Below are 21231 nucleotides of genomic sequence, written 5' to 3'. Positions count from 1 at the left end.
AACCTATAGGAAAATGCTTTTAGAAACATGATATCCAGGAAAAAAATCACTGTACATGGAGACATTAGCATCAAATAACTCCTGTCTTGGTGTTCTTACAAACAAGCTCTTATAAATGAGATCTAACGTGTTAAAAGATTATAACCTGGGAAAGACGGGAAACATTCATATAGATGGCCGGTGATGATGTAGTCAGCGACTGACTCTGGCCAAATTTGTTTCTAGAGCGGTATTAGAAGATGAAGATGTCGTCCTCATCATGAAGTTGTTATTTCTCATGTCACGTGTAATGAATATGACAAGAATTAGCGTTATGGAAGATGAGTCTATAAGAAACGTATTGAGCTGCAGACTCCGAGGAAGAAACTACTTGTTGTCTGTGGCCTAAAATATATAGGTTATATTAGTACGTCAGGGACAAAAGCAGAATATTGTAAAAATAATAAAAATACCATTGCTGCTTGGGTTTCTGGGTGATTCTTACTGAAGCAGTGGCCAACTTAGCCAGTGATTGGAAGTATGGAGGAGATGTCTAAGTCAGCAATTCAACTTATGTTCCAGTCCATAAAAGACTAGAGAATACAACATCTACACATCTTCTGATATATTTCCTCTATTGTCTCCAGTAATTGTATTAATACACAGAATTCTTTATGATGTTACATCGGCTCTTTTTCTCATTCAGGTCTCTACAATATCAGATCCTCTCAGTGAAGATCTTCTATATAAGAGAATTTTTCTAAATCACCTATCAAGGATGGATATTGACAGAGACAAGATGGCGGAGAGGATATTACACCTCACCCTAGAGATCCTCTTCTGGCTTACTGGAGAGGTGAGAGATTCTGATGACGTCACATTACATCATTCTTATCTATGGGAATAACAGATGGACAGAACTGGAGAGGTGAGGACTCTGGAAATGTCTGGAGTGAGATTTATTAATGTGTCTCTCCATAACCAGGATTACACAGTAGGGATGAAGACCTCTAGTGAGGGCTGTCAGGACCCTGTGTCTGAGGGATGGAGAAGACCACTGAGCCCAATCACAGGACCTCCATCTCACCCCCTGATACGTGAGGATATCAATGACCAGAAGATCCTAGAACTCACCTACAAGATGATTGAGCTGCTGACTGGAGAGGTGACACTATTGGGAATGCTGGGACATTATACAGTAACGCTATGAAGGGATCGGGGGATGACGATATCATTGTATGTGTCAGGTTCCTATAAGGTGTCAGGATGTCGCTGTCTATTTCTCCATGGAGGAGTGGGAGTATTTAGAAGGACGCAAAGATCTGTACAAGGACGTCATGATGGAGGTTCCACAGCCCCTCACATCACCAGGTAATAGACCGGACTAAATACACACTGCCTAAAATTTTCTGTATGTAAAGAATGAATTCAGTCCCTGTATGTGTTTCCTCCAGATCTATCCAGTAAGAGGACAACACCAGAGAGATGTCCCCATCCTCTTCTTCCACATGACTGTAAACAAGAAGATCCCAATGTTCCTCAGGATCATCAGGTAGATGGAGAGAAGGTGTCATGAGATCTCCCCTATGATGTGTAGACGGCTGTGAAGGTCTTGTGTTCAGTCTTGTTTTATCCACCAGTATTTATATTTGTGTAATGAGAACGGTGGAGATGGCAGGATTAGAGCTGATCATAGATGTGACTTCTCCATGTTTACAATATTTGTTTCAGGGTGAAGATCTGAACCATATTAATACTACAGAGACATATGTGAGGGGTGATGAGCAGTGTAAAGAGGAGATTCCTACATATGACTACCCAGGTGAGTAGCGACCACTAAATGCTGACAAGTCACAGATTCTTCTCAGTCACCGGCTGTGGCTGCTTTATCGCTGGTGTAGTCCAGTTGTATCACAATCGTGTGATCACCATTTTACCGCTAGACCACAACATTTTCCTCCATCCGAAAATGTTCACACTACTTTGTGTAATTGTAAAAGATATTTTCTGTAGAACTTACAACCTGGAGGATCCACCTACCGCCTGGGATTAGGAGATGCTGACCGTTACCTGCCCAGATCTGTAAACTGCAAAGCCAAATGGCAGCGTACGCAGAATGTGCTGACAAGTGAGAAAATCAAAATTATGATGGACCTCTAAGAGAAAGCGGAGGGTAATGATGCTGTTGGCTTCCTAGAACCCTGATATCTTATTGGATGAATCTACCTTCTCTCCCTTCTGTGCTGCTGAATGTGCTCATATGGTCCCTACAAGACCAGGTCCAGTCTTTCTGGACAAACTTCACTTTTATGATCGACAACATTAAATGTGCAGTGAGGGCCAAGTGTGAATTTCTGTACAATAACAACAGAGTTTCCCTTTATCCTGACTTTTCAATTTCTTTTTAAACCAACTAACTTCAAACAGGATCTTGATAAATCTCTAAGCTGTGCGTGGCTGATGGTTGTAATATACATTTATTCACACCTGCAGGAGATGTGGTGGCATGGCTCCAGCCCTGGTTTCATGGATTCACTCCACGTCATAAATTCCATTATGTTTTCATCCTAAGGAATTCAGATTCCTGCACAATCTCTCCTGAAATGGGGGCGCTAATACTTTCTCTACTCTCCTGGTCAGGACTCCTAGTAGCTCCAATGGTCCACCATAAATGAGTGCGACTCCGGTTTAGTGTTGGAGCTCTCCCTTATATATACGTTGTTGTTGGGGATGTAACATATCTTTTATTCTGTCTTTTTTTACAGGTTCATTTTGTTTGATTGTGGTGGGATCGGCCTGCCTCACTTATGTGAGTCTGTAACTCCCTGGTAGTCTTTAAAAGAAGGCCTCCATTACCTCTTCCCAATGCCCGAGGTCTACATTTAAGACACCTCATCTCTGCTCTATTATAAAAAGTTCTGTTTCAATGTCTAATATTTCTTCTTGAAACTCATCTGACAGAAAATATTGGCCCTTACGATAGTTTAGATTACTAACAGCCACCAAGCGCCATACTGTAATTACCCCAGAGAGGTTTCACCACTAGTTACTCACTACTTACTGATGGAGACTGTTGAATTTGATCATTTCAGTAGATGTGTTATTGTCTATAGTCACAGTTTTTGACTGCAGCAGTTAGTTCCCAAAATACTCTGATTTAACCCTTTTCTGCAGACAGTTTTGTGTTCCTATCAGGGTGCATTTTCAAATCTGACGTGTGTCACTTTATGTGGTGATAATTTTGGAATTCTTCACAAAGGATAATAGGAAACAAATGGACCTTACAAACTATTTACCAACTTCTCTTGAATCCAACAATATTCTATATAAGGTTGTACAGGTTGTATAGAAGGAGCGCCATTTAGCTATCTGAATGCAGATCTTGCTGGAATATATTTCAGGCACAATGTATTGGGGGCACTGTTCATTGTCACCTGACAGCTCAAAAGATGGCCACCATGAACAGACTTGGTGCTATATACTCCATTTTCCTGATCTCACGGATTGCCTCGCTCATCACCCTTTAACCCCAATAAGAATAGTCAGATAGCCGGGTCAGAACCAGGAGGGCAGAGAAAATACCAATCAGAAGACACAAGAGTAGTCAGTAAACGGGCCGAGGTCACAACAGGAAACAAATACACAAGCCGGGAGCTGAGCACAGAGGACTGAACCAGAGGAGAACAAGGCTGTATCTGGCAGCTTCCGGCAATATACCATAAGCTTTAGTAGGGTGTGGTGCTTTCCGATTGGATGAAGCAGATTACTCCAGCTGGACAGCACACACACCCATACTGCCAGACTGGATGGTACTACAGGTCCCAGGCACCCTAATCTTAGTGGCTGGACAGAGCCTGCGCTGCCCAGAGCTTCTGGTTCCAACGTCTCCTCCATCACCAGCGCTACCTGCAGAATGATTAAGGTGGTGACAGAAGCAGACGTCGGGGGAGCAGATCCCAGGGATTGGACACACTATTTACAGAAGCCTTAAAGAAGTTGTCCAGTACTTTTAACAATTGACCAATGTACCCCAATGTATTTACCCTGTGCCCATAAGAATTTTTGTAATTACCTTCTGCTGTCCTTCTTGCCTGTGAGTGACGCTATCGGGGGTCACGTGATGCCTGAGAGCGGCCAGAGATAGTGCCGCTCACAGGCAAGAAGGACTGCATAAGGTAATTACAAAAAGACTTATGGGCACAGGGTAAATACATTGGGGGACATTGGGGCAATTGTAAAAAGTACTGGACAACTTCTTTGATATAACAAAGTGACTCCATTTTGGAAATTATAACCCTCAGTGAATTAATCTATAGACGTAGCGATTATTTTGATTTCACAGGCACTTTCCGGAAATTAGCACGCAATGGATGGTGGAGAGTGAAAATTGCACATTGGCCATTTTATTACCCAACACATAGTGTCCAGATTGTGCTCCAGGAGACACACACCGTAAATTAAGTGGGTTCTTCTCACTATAGTAATGCCAAATACATGGAGGCTGAATGTGGTTTGGGCACACTGCAAGGCTCAGAAGCGAGGGGGAGATTTGACTTTGGGAGAGCGGACTTTGCTGGATTGATTTATTGATGAGAAGAAGTTTTCATTGGTATAATTTTTGCCTACATAACATTTTTTGATGGCTTCTTATTCCATATTTTGGAGGCAGAATGAACAAACAGTTGGACACAACGCTCTACTGGTTCATCCTATGAGGTTTTCACGTTTCTCTGTCATTCTGTCAATAACTTGTCATTTCTACAGACGTTTTAAGTAGAAATGTTCAAAAATATAAATTTCAGGGATATTTTATTCAAAATTAATAATTGTTTTTTTCTTGGCAGATGACTGTACCAGGAGATCAGAGGGACAGCTGACATCTTCAATTTTTAAATCTGATGATCTTGAGATCCCACAGGATACAATTGAAGTGAATGCCATTACTCCAGATATACCATCATCCCTTCACAGCAAAGATCTATCATCTAGTCCTATGAAACAGCTCCTGTCCTCTGATTCATTACCGACTACTAAGGAAAATCAAAATAAAAAAATAAGCATTACAAAACAAACTGCTCATAAAGGAATGAAGTCATTGTCATGTTCAGAAAATGGAAATAATTTTACCCTTGAAAAGTATTTTCTTAAACATGAAAAAATACACACAGCGGACAATAGATTTTTTTGTTCCAAATATGGGAAATGTTTTAACGATAAATCAGCTTTGGTTAAGCACCAGAGACTTCACATAGGGGAGAAGCCTTTTACCTGTTCAGAATGTGAAAAATGTTTCAACCAGAAATCACATCTTAATATCCACCAGAGAACCCACACAGGGGAGAAGCCTTTTTCATGTTCAGAATGTGGGAAATGTTTTAACCAGAAATCAGCTTTGGTCAAGCACCAGAGAATTCACACAGGGGAGAAGCCTTTTACCTGTTCAGAATGTGAAAAATGTTTCAACCAGAAAGCACATCTTAATATCCACCAGAGAACCCACACAGGGGAGAAGCCTTTTTCATGTTCAGAATGTGGGAAATGTTTTAACGATAAATCCGCTTTGGTTAAGCACCAGAGAATTCACACAGGAGAGAAGCCTTTTAACTGTTCAGAATGTGGGAAATGTTTTAACCATAAATCAGATTTTGTCAAGCACCAAAGAACCCACACAGGGGAGAAGCCTTTTTCATGTTCAGAATGTGGGAAATGTTTTAACGATAAATCATCTTTGGTTAAGCACCAGAGAACTCACACACGGGAGAAGCCGTTTTCATGTTCAGAATGTGGGAAATGTTTTAACCATAAATCACCTTTGGTTAACCACCAGAGAATTCACACAGGGGAGAAGCCTTTTTCATGTTCAGAATGTGGGAAATGTTTTAACGATAAATCAGCTTTGGTTAAGCACCAGAGAACTCACACAGGAGAGAATCCTTTTTCATGTTCAGAATGTGGGAAATGTTTTAACCAGAAATCAGATTTGATTAAGCACCAGAGAACGCACACAGGGGAGAAGCCTTTTTCATGTTCAGAATGTGGGAAATGTTTTAACCAGAAATCATCTTTGGTTAAGCACAAGAGAACTCACACAGGGGAGAAGCCTTTTTCATGTTCAGAATGTGGGAAATGTTTTAAACAGAAATCAGCTTTGGTTAGCCACCAGAGAATTCACACAGGGGAGAAGCCTTTTTCATGTTCAGAATGTGGGAAATGTTTTTACGATAAATCAGCTTTAGTTAAGCACCAGAGAACTCACACAGGGGAGAAGCCTTTTTCATGTTCAGAATGTGGGAAATGTTTTAACCAGAAATCAGATTTGATTAGGCACCAGAGAACCCACACAGTGGAGAAGACTTTTTCTTAGTCTTTTTCTTTTTAATCCAATACATTTTTGAGATTTTTTTCATTAGTTCTTTTTTTTTTTTGACAAAACAAGAAACCAGTACATACAATAATGAAACAACATACCATAGGGATCACATACATTCATCTCTCCTATATATCCTTTCAGCTTGCCCATTACTGCCTGACAACTTGCAGTTCCTATATCTTCCAATTAACATTCCACATTCTTGAAATCTCTTACAGTTGTGCTCAAAAGTTTACATACCCCGGCAGAATTTTTCCATTCTTGGCCTTGTTTCAGAGAATATGAATGATAACAAAAAAACTTTTTCTCCACTCATTTTTATTGGTTGGGTGAAGCCATTTATTGTCAAACTACTGTGTTTTCTCTTTTTAAATCTTAATGACAACCAAAAACATCCAAATGACCCTGATCAAAAGTTCACATAACCCAGTTCTTAATACCGTGTATTGCCCCCTCTAACATCAATGACAGCTTGAAGTCTTTTGTGGTAGTTGTGGATGAGGTTCTTTATTTTCTCATATGGTAAAGCTGCCCATTCTTCTTGGCAAACAGCCTCCAGTTCCTGTAAATTCCTGGGCTGTCTAGCATGAACTGCGCGCCTGAGATCTCCCCAGAGTGGCTCAATGATATTGAGGTCAGGAGACTGAGATGACCACTCCAAAACCTTCACTTTGTTCTGCTGTAGCCGATGACAGGTCGACTTGGCCTTGTGTTTTGGATCATTGTTATGTTGGAACATCCAAGTAGGTCCCATGCGCAGCTTCCGGGCTTATGAGTGCAAATTTGCCTCCAGTATTTGCTGATAACATGCTGCATTCATCCTTCCTTCAACTTTTACCAAGTTTCCTGTGCCATTGTAGCTCATACATCCCCAAAACATCAGCGATTCACCTCCGTGCTTTACTGTAGGAATGGTGGTCCTTTTTATCATAGGCCTTGTTGACCTCTTTCCAAATGTAACGTTTATGGTTGTGGCCAAAAAGTTCAATTTTGGTCTCACCATTCCAAATTACCTTGTTCCAGAAGTTTTGAGGCTTGTCTCTATGCTGTTTGGCGTATTCTAGGTGAGATACATTGTGGCATTTGCACAGTAATGGCTTTCTTCTGGCGACTCGACCATGCAGCCCATTTTTCTTCAAGTGCCTCCTTATTGTGCATCTTGAAACTGCCACATCAATAGTTTTCAGAGAGTCCTGATGTTCAGCTGATGTTATTTGTGGGTTTTTCTTTGCATCCCGAACAATTTTCCTGGCAGTTGTGGCCGAAATTTTTGTTGGTCTAACTGACCGTGGTTTGATTTTTACAGAGCTCCTGATTTTTCATTTGTTAATCATAGTTTGAATGCTGCTGACTGGCATTATCAATTCCTTGGATATTTTTTTGTATCCCTTTCCTGTGTTATACAGTTCAACTACCTTTTCCCATAGATCCATTGACAATTCTTTTGCTTTCCCCATGACTCACAATCCAGAAATGTCAGTGACTGGATGAAAGATGCAAGAGTCTGTCTGGATCCCAGAAACTCACTTAGCTTTTACGCACACACACTGATTACAAGCAAACAGGTCACAGGTGAGGATGTTACCTTTAGTAGCCATTCAAACCCATTTGGGTCAAATTCTGTGCATGTTATCAGGCAAAAATCACCAGGGTATGTGAACTTTTGCTTAGGGTCATTTAGATGTTTTTGGTTGTCATTAAGATATAAAAAGAGAAAACACAGTAGTTTGACAATAAATGGCTTCACCCAACCAATAACCATGAGTGGAGAAAACAAAAAAACTTTATCATTCATATTCTCTGAAACAAGGCCAAAAAATGAAAAATTCTGCCGGGGTATGTAAACTTTTGAGCACAACTGCATGTATGTGTTTATATATATATATATATAATTAATTATTCAGGAGCTTTGCTATGCTTTATAACTGTCGGTGCTGCACTGACACCAGTTAGGTAGATCATGCACTGCACATGACCTAAATAACTTGTTAGCTCTGGTCACCCGGATGTTGTCATGATGACATGATGATCGGCCCCTGAGGTGTGGGCTAACTAATTTCTGATGACATATGGGACATCAGCGCTTTCAGGAGATATTATTTAATAAATTATGGGGTTCAGTTTCACCTATTAACCATTGTGTACCTGACAAATTTGTAGCAAATACAAAAATTACATTTTTACCACTAAAATGTCATATTTCCATGACTCAATGCTATAAAATTCTGTAAGGCACCTATGGGTTCAAAATACTTTCTACACCCCTAGATTAATTCCTTAGGCAGTGAAGTTTCCAATATGGGGTCACCTGGGGGGGGGGGTGTTTCTTAGGGGCTCAGCTAATGGAGCCCACAATCTATTCTAATGAAATCTGCGTTTTGCAAGCCAAAACCCAAAGCAGAAACACCGAACATGAGGTCATAGAAGGCATATTACCTAAGTGGTCCAGGGTACAGAGCGTGGCGCATACTCGGTACCCTGGACCACGTAGAGCAGAAGTATAAGGCATATTACCTATCTTGTCTGCTTGTCTACAAGTTTTGACCTGGCCCTCACGTTGAATACTTCCTCTAACATCTAACCAGCATCTTCTGGGCACTTGTCTTGTTGCATCTTCTGGGCACTTGTCTTGTTATTATTTTTAGGCTACCCCAGGACCATTGACATGCTACACTAGGTCTATTGCTTTATACGCTTGGCCTCATTCTACTTGTACATACTTGCTCCTTTGTGGTTCAGAATACATGTTTGTGTGTATGTATATGTATGTATATATATTATATATTTAACTGTTTGTGTATTTATACATTCATTGTATTTTATGTAGTGTGGGCACCCGCTTCTGCGGTGCCACCATGTAACCGATTGCTTGTGAAATAAAGGTTTTTCACCGACCTCGTGTTCAGTGTTTCAGGGCTTGGGATGGAAAGAGCGCATTTGACTTTTTGAAAGTAAAATTTGCTGGAATAATTAGAGGACGCCATGTCGCGTTTAGGGAGCCCCTGATGTGCCTAAACAGTGGAAACCCCCCACAAGTGACACCATTTTGGAAACTAGACCCTTCAGGGAACTTATCTAGATGTAAGTTTATAATGTGTCACCGTGGCCTGGATGCCACAAAATGTAATAAAGCTGTGTCTGAGAGCAAGGGGGAGGTTCTCTAGTCAGGGGAACATTAGCATGCAATGCCTCCTGTCTCAGGCCAGTAGGGGGAGCTGGCTGCCCCTATAAAAGCTGGTGCTGGGGGCAGGGTTAGGGAGAACTTGAAGGCCTGTCTCAGGACTGAGACGTGTCCCAGAGCAGAGCAGGGACAGAAAGTTGTATTGCACCTAAGAGGAAGTGTGGCAGGAGGAGAGCCACAAGCCAGAGACAAGAGGCGAAGTGAGCCTGTCTTGGCAGATAAAAGACTTACTTTACCAGACTTTGGTGTCTGAGGCTGGGAGGATTCCACATCCCCCAGCAGAGAACCAGTCCGCAAGGGACTGTATATTCCTTGGCCTAAGAAACCTGGAGGCCCTGCCACAACCGAAGGGACCAGTAAAGCCGTACAAGGCTGGGAGCAGAAAGGAACCCACGTCGCAGGCCATACAGGCGAGAATACACGGAAAGCTCAGAAACGTGGGCTGTTATCCTATAATGAGGAGATAGCCAGAAGGAGCGCAGGAAGCACGGTAGGCCTACACCCTCACCCTGACCAGGGCCAATTTCCCCGTTGCTCTCAGACATCCAGGTCCCCTCCTAGCTGGGACTGTTTATGGGTCAGTTTACCTGTTTCAGTAAACACCCTGGACCGCAACCTATTGTCTGTGTGCTCCTTTGCGCCTCCAGCACTACCGGTACTGGGACTCTCACCACCATCACTCCCACCATTCACTACACTGCCCTGGGGCCGCACTCTTCCCGTGGGGAGTCACACCATCCCAGCTGCACACCTCATCAGCCCCAGCAGTCTGCCTTGCAGCGGCGGTACCTAATGACCGCAAATCCACGGGTGGCGTAGTCGGACATAATCAATAGCACATAACGGACTACCACTGGCCTGACCACCCTGAGCCACGGAACCGGGTTGCCACTACTACTCCCATCGTTCCCTATTGCCCGGATCCGAGTGCCCCACGGCCCAGGGGGCGAGTCAGCTTTGGCGTAGTCGGCAGGATTTCGTGCCCGCAACCACCGGGTACTGCGTGCCTTCAAAAGACTGTCATACCTGCCATGGTGAAGGTTCCCGCCATCCGGAGCCGTTTCCCGCCATCTTCAGTTGGTTCCCGCCATCTTCAGTCGGTTCCCGCCATCTTCAGCTGTTTTCCCGCCATCCGGAGCCATTTCCCGCCATCTTCAGTCGGTTCCCGCCATCTTCAGCTGTTTTCCCGCCATCCGAAGTCGTTTTCCCGCCGTCGGACGCCATCTTCAGGACGCCGCGCGGGAAGAAGAGGGGCGTGGACGGCGAAAGCGCGCGAGATCCGAAGCTCCGCCCCACGCACCGACGCTGCGCAAGGTCCTGGAAGGGAGAGAGAGCGACGCTGACGTCATCAGGACGCGACGCAAGGTCCTCGTCCAGAGCAGCAGCAGCGGAGCCGCGGCCTACAGAAGAGGATCGTTGGAAGGTAGGCCACACTTAACTAGGGGGGAGGAAGATGTCAGATACAGAGGCGCCCACTACCACCAACGCAGCTGCAGCAGCGGTGATGCCCTTTTCCCTGCCCTACATCCCTGGAGCGGCCTGGCTGCCCAATTACTCAGGGGAGCCCCATGCCCTAACTGACTTTAAGGAAAGGCTGTACAGTTTGTTTCAGGTTTACCCCCTGACAGAGGAACAGAAGGTCAGCATATTGACAGGGCAGTTAACTGGCGCAGCCCAAAGGGAGGTAAAATCATCGCCCACTGAGGAGAAAAGGACTGTGAAGGGTATTCTGGCCCGGCTGCGGGGTACCTTTGACACACGTACCTCCGCTGAGATTAAAATGAGGTTCTATGGATGTAAGCAGCGGCACAGGACAGCATCAGAGACTATGCCCTAAATCTGCAGGAAGCCTTGAGGGCTATTCAACAAACTGACCCTGGCAGTGTGCAGGAAACGGATAAGCTGCTAACAGAACAATTCATAGAAGGTCTGCTGTCTAGCGCCCACAGGGCCCAACTGCGCCTCATGTTCTTTCAGAACCCCGACCTGACCTTTTCCCAATTTAAGGACAGGGCCATATGGGTGCTCCGTGAGTCTGCAACCAGTGGCGCTATAAACCCCCGGCGCCCTGCTCTCACCTACCACCAGGAGGCGGCGCCCTCCTCTATGGACCCCGTGGGGGCTGATGCACAGGCCCTGAACCAAGCCCCGTCGAAAGACCTGCACCACCAAGTCCAGGAGCTGACCAGGAGCGTCGCGGCGTTGACCAGGACCGTCCAGGCGTTGCAAGTGGACCCGTCAAGACCTATCGAGCTGGCTTCCAGTCCGGAGGATGTCCCGTGGCGTCGACAGAGGAGGATCCCGTCGTTCCGAGGGAGGCCCACAGACCGCTACGCAGAGGATGGACAGCCCATTTGCCGTCGATGCAACCAGCCCGGACACCTTTCCAGGTACTGTAATTTAAACGGGTCCAACCTGGGGCAGAGGGCCAACCCCCAGGCATAAGATCACCAGGCCCTTATAATTGGTGTGATAAGCACGTTGGGGGGCGCCCGGTTTTACCCGTGGTGCTGGACGGTATCCCCATGAGCGCCTTGCTGGATACTGGGTCGCAAGTAACCACTATCCCTTATGTACTTTTTAAGCAGTATTGGACTGATGCTGATATCACACGGTATCCAGACAGTAACTTGAGCATCATCGCCAGTAATGGCTTACCCGTGCCGCAGATGGGGTTCAAGGAGATGACCATTAAGATTGGTAAAGTTGAACTACCGACACAGGGAGTGATTATTGTGGACATTGACCGTCGTGAAAGTCACCCTAAAATAACTGTGGGTACTAACGTAATTGAAAATTGTCTTTCAGAGGTAATTGTAATCTTACAACAGGTGGCGGTGAATGCTAGTTCCAGCCAACAGAGAGTCCTCAACAAGGAGATAAAAGCCCTGATGAGACGGCAGCAGGTAGAACTGTCTGGTGGTGAGATCGGTAGCGTAAGACTGAGTGACCCATTCCCCATTTCCATGCCTCCCAAAAGTGAAATGATGATCTGGTGTCGGACTGCAATCGGGTTGAGAGGTAGAGACTACCAAGCCATGGTAGAACCCGTGTACTCAGACAGCAGGCCCACCATTTTGACAGCCCGGGGGGTGGTTGATGTCCATCATGGGAGGGTGCCCGTCCGCATCCTCAACATTGGGGAGAGGAAGGTACACTTACCCAGGTACGCTACACTCGCCAAGCTGTTTGTGGTCGAACACAAAGCTATCAGGGCCGTGGAACCCTTGCCTCCATCTCGTCAGGCGGAGGGTAATGGCTCCCAGAAACAAAAGGAGGACTGGTGCCAGAAACTCCATGTGGGTGCTGACTCCACTCCCCTGCACCAAAAACAAGGAGTCTACCGGGTGGTACAGGAGTACGAGAGAGTCTTTAGTAAGCACCCGCTAGACTTCGGCAGAGTAAAGGGGATAGAAGACCACATCCCCACAGGGAGCCACCCACCAATAAAAGAGAGACACAGGCCTGTACCCCCTGCACATTATCAGAACGCCAAGGGCATGCTAAGAGAAATGAAAGAAGCTGGGGTCATTAGAGACAGCTGTAGCCCCTGGGCAGCCCCCTTGGTTCTGGTGAAAAAGAAAGACGGCACCATGAGAATGTGCGTCGACTATAGACAAATCAACCGTATCACCCACAAAGACGCATATCCGCTGCCTAGAATAGAGGAGTCTTTAGCCGCACTAAAATCAGCTAACTTCTTGTCTACTTTGGACCTTACTAGCGGGTAATGGCAGGTAGCCGGAAGCTGAGACCCACCGAGAGGAACCCGGAGAATTACAGCTCCTTCAAGCTAGAATTCTTGGCGGTGGTGTGGGCCGTGACGGAACGCTTCAAGCATTACCTGGCCTCCGCAAAGTTCACCGTGTACACGGACAACAACCCGTTGACACACCTGGACAATGCAAGACTGGGTGCCCTGGAACAGCGGTGGATGGCCCGTCTCTCCAACTATGACTTCGTGATCAAGTACCGGGCAGGCAAAACCAATGCCAACGCGGACGCCCTATCAAGAATGCCTCACTTACCTGAAGGTGACGAAGACCCAGAAGAGCTGGAGGAGGTAGAACTCCCCGCCTTTCACCGGTATGGAGCCGCTCAATACTCCCACCGCGTGAAGGAGGAGGATCTAACAACCGTGATGATCAATCCCCTACCTCACCACAGCTGGGCCGAGACCCAAGATAGTGACCCTGCCATCCGCCTGGTGAAAGATCTGTTGACCCAGGAAGACGCCCGCTTAGATCCAGATGCCCCAGAGGAAGCCAAGCAGCTATGGAAGGAGAAGAGCAAGCTGTTCCTCTACGAAGGCAAGTTGTGCAGAAGGATTGTCAACCACCGGACGCACGAGCTGACCTGGCAAGTCGTGGTTCCAAGGCGGGATGCAGCTATTGTCCTGGGGGCTTACCATGACAGAGTGGGGCACTTCGGTTGGAAGAAACTGGAGTTCCTGCTAAGAGGAAGGTTCTTTTGGGTCGGCATGAGAGGAGCTGTAGAAAAGTGGTGCAGAGACTGTGGCCCTTGTCACCTGAGGAGGAAGGACCGCACAAGCCAGAAGACACCCTTGAGGCCCATCGTCACCACGCAGCCTCTTGAGCTGGTAGCTCTGGACCACGTCAAATTGGCTCCAAGCCGGTCTGGATACATCTATGCCCTGACAATCGTGGACCACTATTCCCGTTTTCTAGTGGTGGTCCCGGTAAAGGACTTGACAGCCCAAACAGCGGCCAGAGCCTTCCAGCAATATTTCTGCCGTCCACACGGGTATCCGGAACAGGTCCTGACAGACCAGGGTCCAGCGTTCGAGGCTGAAATCTTCCAGGAGTTCTGCAACCTCTATGGCTGTAAGAAGATTCGTACAACGCCTTACCACCCCCAAACTAATGGGATGTGTGAGAAGATGAACAATATAGTCATTGATCTCCTGAAGATGTTGCCCCTGGAGGAACGCAGCCTGTGGCCAGAAAAACTGCCGGACCTGATAGACCTATACAACAATATCCCGGTGAATGCTACAAACTGCACCCCGGCTTACCTGATGCGAGCTAGACCAGGTAAGCTGCCCGTAGACCTGGAGATGGGAGTCCTAACACCTGAGGACACCTCCCCGGATGCAGACTGGGATACGGAAAGGCAACTGCAGTACAAGAAGGTACAGGAGAGTGTGGAGAAGAGCCTGGCCCAGGTGAGAGAGAGGCAAGAAAAACTCTTCAACCAACACGCCCCTGTTGGTCCCCTAGGACCTGGTGAGCAAGTCCTGAAGCGAAAAAGAAGTCTACATAAGTTGGATGACCAGTGGGAAAGGGAACCCTACACCGTACTGCAGTCTGACCACGACAACCCAAAGGTGTGCGTAATCACCAAGGACGGAGGAGAAATCACTAGTGTCGTCTCCAGAGACCACCTCAAAAGGTGCCCCAAGCAACTCCGTAGTGCAGAAGAGGATCAGAGTGACCTTGAACCCGCAGAGGACAAGGAAGAAATGATCAGCACCGTTCTCGGAGAGTTCCCTCAGTCCTGGACTCGCATAAATGATGCCATAGTGGTACCCGTCCTGGATTTCCTGCAACCGGCACAGCAACAACCAACACCAGAGCCGGAAGGTGAAGAGGAGCAAGCGGTTCCAGAGGCAGAAGAGCCTGTACCAGCAGCCCAGGAGAGTCAACCCTCTGCTGACAGTGAGCCTGCCATGCCTGCGGTAAGCCAAAGGACCCGCAGACAGCTGCCTGCCCTACCTGTACACCCAGCTGGTAGCTGTACCCCTAACGCTAGTGGGGAAAGCCAGGTCAGTCCACCACCAGACAGTGGGCTACGTAGGTCAACCAGGAGCACAAAGGGACAGATACCCGCTCGCTGGAGAATATAGAGTGCACTAAGATTGTAAATGACCCTGTTACCAACTGTTGAAATGTTTGCAAAGTTACATGCATGTTTGGTAATTCTGTGTTTCAGTTTCTTGCAGCTATCGTAAGGACTCAAAGGTTATGGACTTTTTATAACCGGGACCTTGTATGGACTGCGTTCGGAGCCTAACCCAGGAATGAACTAAGACTGTGAAGGACTTGGGGTAGGACAGACCCCCACCTGGTTAAGGCTCCCCGTTGTGTTGGTGATATGGACACCCGGTCACAGACCACACTGTGACCTTAAGAACTCAATCTGTGCGTCGCTTGTATACTAATGTTTTATGGTCATGCATATAATCCTTGTTTATTGTTTAGTCCTGGAGTACTAAATTTCACTAGGGGGGAATGTGTCACCCTGGCCTGGATGCCACAAAATGTAATAAAGCTGTGTCTGAGAGCAAGGGGGAGGTTCTCTAGTCAGGGGAACATTAGCATGCAGTACCTCCTGTCTCAGGCCAGTAGGGGGAGCAGGCTGCCCCTATAAAAGCTGGTGCTGGGGGCAGGGTTAGGGAGAACTTAAAGGCCTGTCTCAGGACTGAGATGTGTCCCAGAGCAGAGCAGGGACAGAAAGTTGTATTGCACCTAAGAGGAAGTGTGGCAGGAGGAGAGCCACAAGCCAGAGACAAGAGGCGAAGTGAGCCTGTCTTGGCAGATAAAAGACTTACTTTACCAGACTTTGGTGTCTGAGGCTGGGAGGATTCCACATCCCCCAGCAGAGAACCAGTCCGCAAGGGACTGTATATTCCTTGGCCTAAGAAGCCTGGAGGCCCTGCCACAACCGAAGGGACCAGTAAAGCCGTACAAGGCTGGGAGCAGAAAGGAACCCACGTCGCAGGCCATACAGGCGAGAATACACGGAAAGCTCGGAAACGTGGGCTGTTACCCTATAACGAGGAGATAGCCAGAAGGAGCGCAGGAAGCACGGTAGGCCTACACCCTCACCCTGACCAGGGCCAATTTCCCCGTTGCTCTCAGACATCCAGGTCCCCTCATAGCTGGGACTGTTTATGGGTCAGTTTACCTGTTTCAGTAAAGACCCTGGACCGCAACCTATTGTCTGTGTGCTCCTTCGCGCCTCCAGCACTACCGGTACTGGGACTCTCACCACCATCACTCCCACCATTCACTACACTGCCCTGGGGCCGCACTCTTCCCGTGGGGAGTCACACCATCCCAGCTGCACACCTCATCAGCCCCAGCGGTCTGCCTTGCAGCGGCGGTACCTAATGACCGCAAATCCACTGGTGGCGTAGTCGGACATAATCAATAGCACATAACGGACTACCACTGGCCTGACCACCCTGAGCCACGGAACCGGGTTGCCACTACTACTCCCATCGTTCCCTATTGCCCGGATCCGAGTGCCCCACGGCCCAGGGGGCGAGTCAATAACATTGAGACGTAAAAATAAAATTTTCACATTTTTCCCGCAAAAATGTTTTTCAGCCATCAATTTTGCATTTTCATAAGGGTGACAGGAGAAATTTCACCATACCATTTGTTGTGCAATTTCTCCTGAGTAAGCAGATACCCCATATGTGGGAGAAAACCACTGTTTGGGTGAACGGTAGGGTACGGAAGGAAAGAAGCGCCATTTGACTTTTTGAATGTAAAATTTGCTTGAATAATTAGCGGACGCCATGTCGCATTTGGGGAGCCCCTGATGGAGCTGTATGGCACCTTGTCTTTTGCAGGCCAAGATGACGTTTTCAGCGGTATAATTTTTATTTATATTTGTCTTTTTGATCACGTTTTATTCCACTTTTTGTTCGGCGGTATGATGATAAAGCACCATTTTTTGTTTAGTCTTTTATTTTTACTGTGTTCACTAAATGGGTTAACTAGTGGGACAGTTTTATAGGTCAGGTCGTTCCGGATGCAGCGATACCAAATATGTGTACTTTTATTGTTGTTTTTTTTTCCCACTTTTTTACTTAGTCCCACTATGGGGACTACTTATAGTACCAGTCTGATCGCAGCTATAATAAACTGCTCAAAAAAATAAAGGGAACACTCTAACACATCCTAGATTTGAATGAATGAAATATTCTCATTGAATACTTTGTTTTGTACAAAGTTGAATGTGCTGACAACAAAATCACTCAAAAATAATCAATGGAAATCAAATTTATTAACCAATAGAGGCCTGGATTTGAAGTCACCCCCAAAATTAAAGTGGAAAAACACACTACAGGCTGATCCAACTTTGATGTAATGTCCTTAAAACAACTCAAAATGAAGCTCAGTATTGTGTGTGGCCTCCACTTGCCTGTATGACCTCCCTACAACACCTGGGCATGCTCCTGATGAGGTTGCGGATGGTCTCCTGTGGGATCTCCTCCCAGACCTGGACTAAAGCATCCACCAACTCCTGGACAGTCTGTGGTGCAACGTGACGTTGGTGGATGGAGCGAGACCTGATGTCCCAGATATGCTCAACAGGATTCAGGTCTGGATAACGGGCGGCCATCTTGCAGGAACTGGTGACACACTCAAGCCACATGAGGTCTGGCATTGTCCTGCATTAAGAGGAACGCAGGGCCAACAGCACCAGCATATGGTCTCACAAGGGGTCTGAGGATCTCATCTCGGTACCTAATGGCAGTCAGGCTACCTCTGGCGAGCACATGGATGGCTGTGCGGCCCTCCAAAAAAATGCCACCCCACACCATTACTGACCCACTGCAAAACCCGTTATGCTGAAGGATGTTGCAGGTAGCAGATCGCTCTCCACGACTCTGTCACATGTGCTCAGTGTGAACCTGCTTTCATCTGTGAAGAGCACAGGGCGCCAGTGGCGACTTTGCCAATCCTGGTGTTCTGTGGCAAATGCCAAGCCTCCTGCACGGTGTTGGGCTGTGAGCACAACCCCCATCTGTGGACGTCGGGCCCTCATACCACCCTCATGGATTCGGTTTCTAACCGTTTGTGCAGAAACATGCACATTTGTGGCCTGCTGGAGGTCATTTTGCAGGGCTCTGGCAGTGCTCCTCCTGTTCCTCCTTGCACAAAGGAGGAGGTAGCGGTCCTGCTGCTGGGTTGTTGCCCTCCTATGGCTCCCTCCACATCTCCTGGTATCTGCTCCATGCTCTTGATACTGTGCTGACAGACACAGCTACCCTTCTTGCCACAGCTCGCACTGATGTGCCATCCTGGATGAACTGCACTACCTGAGCAACTTCTGTGGGTTGTACTGTAGACATCGCCTCATGCTACTGTATCTCTAGGGGTGAGAGCAATGGCAAAATGAAAAAGTGACCAAAACAACAGCCAAAAAGGATGAGAACAGAGAAATGGTCTGTGGTCACCACCTGCAGAACCACTCCTTTATAAGGGGTATCTCGCTAATTGCCTATCATTTCTACCAGTTGTCTGTTCCATTTGCACAACAGCAGGAGAAATTGATTCCCAATCAGTGTTTCTTCCTAACTGGACAGGGAGATTTCACAGAAGTGTTATTGACTTGGAGTTACATTGTGTTGTTTAAGTGTTCCTTATATATTATATAATCTCCAGCTTGGGTATAAATATATAATAATATGTGCAGTCATTTTTTTCAGAAAAATTAAAAAAAGTTATGAAATGTCCTATAAATGTCTGTTCCATTTAGGCTTTTAGTTGAGATTAATCTGTGCTGCACTGTATGCACATGTCATAGAGTTGGGAGTCAGGGAAATTGAGGAGTCTAAGTTGGTGGCGTGGCTTACTGACTCCACAGCACTGATTAGTACACAGTTTTGTCTCAGTTAGTCGTCGTTCTTACAGATATAAGAATATTGAATAGCACAGTGGCTCAGTGGTTAGGACTGCAACTTGCAGTGCTGGGGTCCTGGGTTCAAATCAAACGAAGGACAATATCTGCAAAGAGTTTGTATGATCTCCCCGTGTTTGCCTGCGTTTGCTCTGGTTTCATCCCACTGTCCTAAAGCCCCCTCTCACATAGCGAGATCGCTGCTGTGTCACGGTTTTGGTGACGCAACAGCGACCTCACCAGCGATGTCGCTATGTGTGACACTTTGCAGCGATCAGGCCCCTGCTGTGAAGTCGCTGATCGCTGCAAAGTGTCCTGGACCATTTTTTGGTCGTTGCCCTCCCGCTGGTCAGCACACATCGCTGTGTGTGACCAGCGATCAGGCTGGTAACCATGATAAACATCGGGTTACTAGGGGCACGCGCGCACCTAGTAACCCGTTGTTTATCATGGTTACGAGCCTGCTAAAGTGAGCGGTAACCTCCCGCTCACTGTAGCAGGCTCGTAACCATGATAAACATCGGGTTACTAGGGGGCACACGCGCACCTAGTAACCCATTGTTTATCATGGTTACGAGCCTGCTAAAGTGAGCGGTAACCTCCCGCTCACCGAAGCAGGCTCGTAACCATGATAAACATCGGGTTACTAGGGGCACACGCGCACCTAGTAACCAGTTGTTTATCATGGTTACGAGCCTGCTAAAGTGAGCGGTAACCTCCCGCTCACCGTAGCAGGCTCGTAACCATGATAAACAACGGGTTACTAGGTGCGCGTGTGCCCCTAGTAACCCAATGTTTATCATGGTTACCAGCCTGCTCCTGCTTCAGCAGGCTTGTAACCAGGAGCAGGACATCGTGGAAAGATTGTTTCCACGATGTCGCTGCTCCCCGATCGTTGGTGAGCCTGCCTGTTTGACAGCTCACCAGCGATCACATAGCGACGCAGCAACGATCCCTGACAGGTCGTATCGTTGGCGGGATCGCTGCAGCGTCGCTAAGTGTGACGGGGCCTTAAGACATACTGATAAGGAATCCAGATTGTGAGTAAAATAAATAAATATTTACATATATAAGGAATAGGAAGCGATAAAGCATCAGTAAGTTGTATAATAATTGTTACTAGTCAAAGCTGACCTTAATCATTAATATCAGACCTCAATAAAAGTGTAGGAGTACCCCTAATATTTTGGTGAGATTTCCCCATTTTTGTTTATTTTCTCCTATCATCCTTTTTGAAAATTGAAAACTTGAAGCCAATATAACATTTTAGTGGAAAAAATGGTAATTTTCCATTCACTCAGCCCAACGTTATACAACTCTATGAATTGCTTGAGGGTTAGAAATGCTCACTACACTGCTATATGAATTCCTTAAGAGGTATAGTTTACAAAATGGGGTCACTTGTGGGGGCTTCTGATGTTTTAGCATGTTAGGGGCTCTTCAAATGTGACATAGCATCCACAATCTGTTCCAGCCAAAATTGTGCTCCAGAATTCATTTGGCGCTACTTCCCTTCCAAGCCCTGCTATACACCCAACAGTAGTTTTCCACCACAAATGCGGTATTGGAATACTCAGGCGAAATTGCACAACAAATTGTATGGTCCATTTTCTCCTGTTACCCTTGTGAAAATTAAAAATTTGTGGCAAAAGGAACATGTTTTTGGGAAAAATTTATTTTTTAATTTTCAAGGCTCAACATTATAAAATAATGTGAAGCACCTGTGGGTTCAAGCTGCTCACTACTCCTCTAGATAAGTTTCTTTAGGGGTGTAGTTTTCAAAATGGGGTCACTTGTGGGAGGTTTGCTTCCACTGTTTAGGCACATCAGGAGTTCTGCAAATGCGACATATGCGCTATCTATTCCAGCCAATTTTGTGTTCCAAAGTCAATTGGAGTAAGCCTTGTTAAAATGCAAAGTTTGGGGCTAAATTAAGATTTTTGTGTGAAAAATGAAAATGTTAATATTTTACCTTCCATATTGCTTTAATTCTTGTGAAGCACCTAAAGGGTTAACAAACTTCTTGAATGTGGTTTTGAGCACT

The 21231-nt window shown here is 46.4% G+C and overlaps 1 protein-coding gene and 1 pseudogene across 1 annotated transcript; both read left to right on the top strand.

Annotated features, from left to right (window-relative positions):
* LOC141205550 (uncharacterized) overlaps window positions 1-21231 on the top strand; it is a 241269-nt pseudogene that overhangs the window by 16807 nt on the left and 203231 nt on the right.
* Window positions 4193-6628, top strand: LOC141205558 (uncharacterized). The gene has a single exon (XM_073664127.1). It carries the CDS (start codon window positions 4973-4975, stop codon window positions 6341-6343), a length of 1371 nt encoding a protein of 456 aa, XP_073520228.1. The 5' UTR covers window positions 4193-4972; the 3' UTR covers window positions 6344-6628.

This window comes from Phyllobates terribilis, unplaced genomic scaffold (genome assembly GCF_046119375.1).
Source record: "Phyllobates terribilis strain yellow unplaced genomic scaffold, ASM4611937v1 Scaffold_140__1_contigs__length_4765195, whole genome shotgun sequence".
NCBI classification, from domain to species: domain Eukaryota; kingdom Metazoa; phylum Chordata; class Amphibia; order Anura; family Dendrobatidae; genus Phyllobates; species Phyllobates terribilis.
The sequence above is the reverse complement of the archived record's forward strand: the minus strand, read 5'-3'. Positions and strand labels throughout refer to the sequence as shown.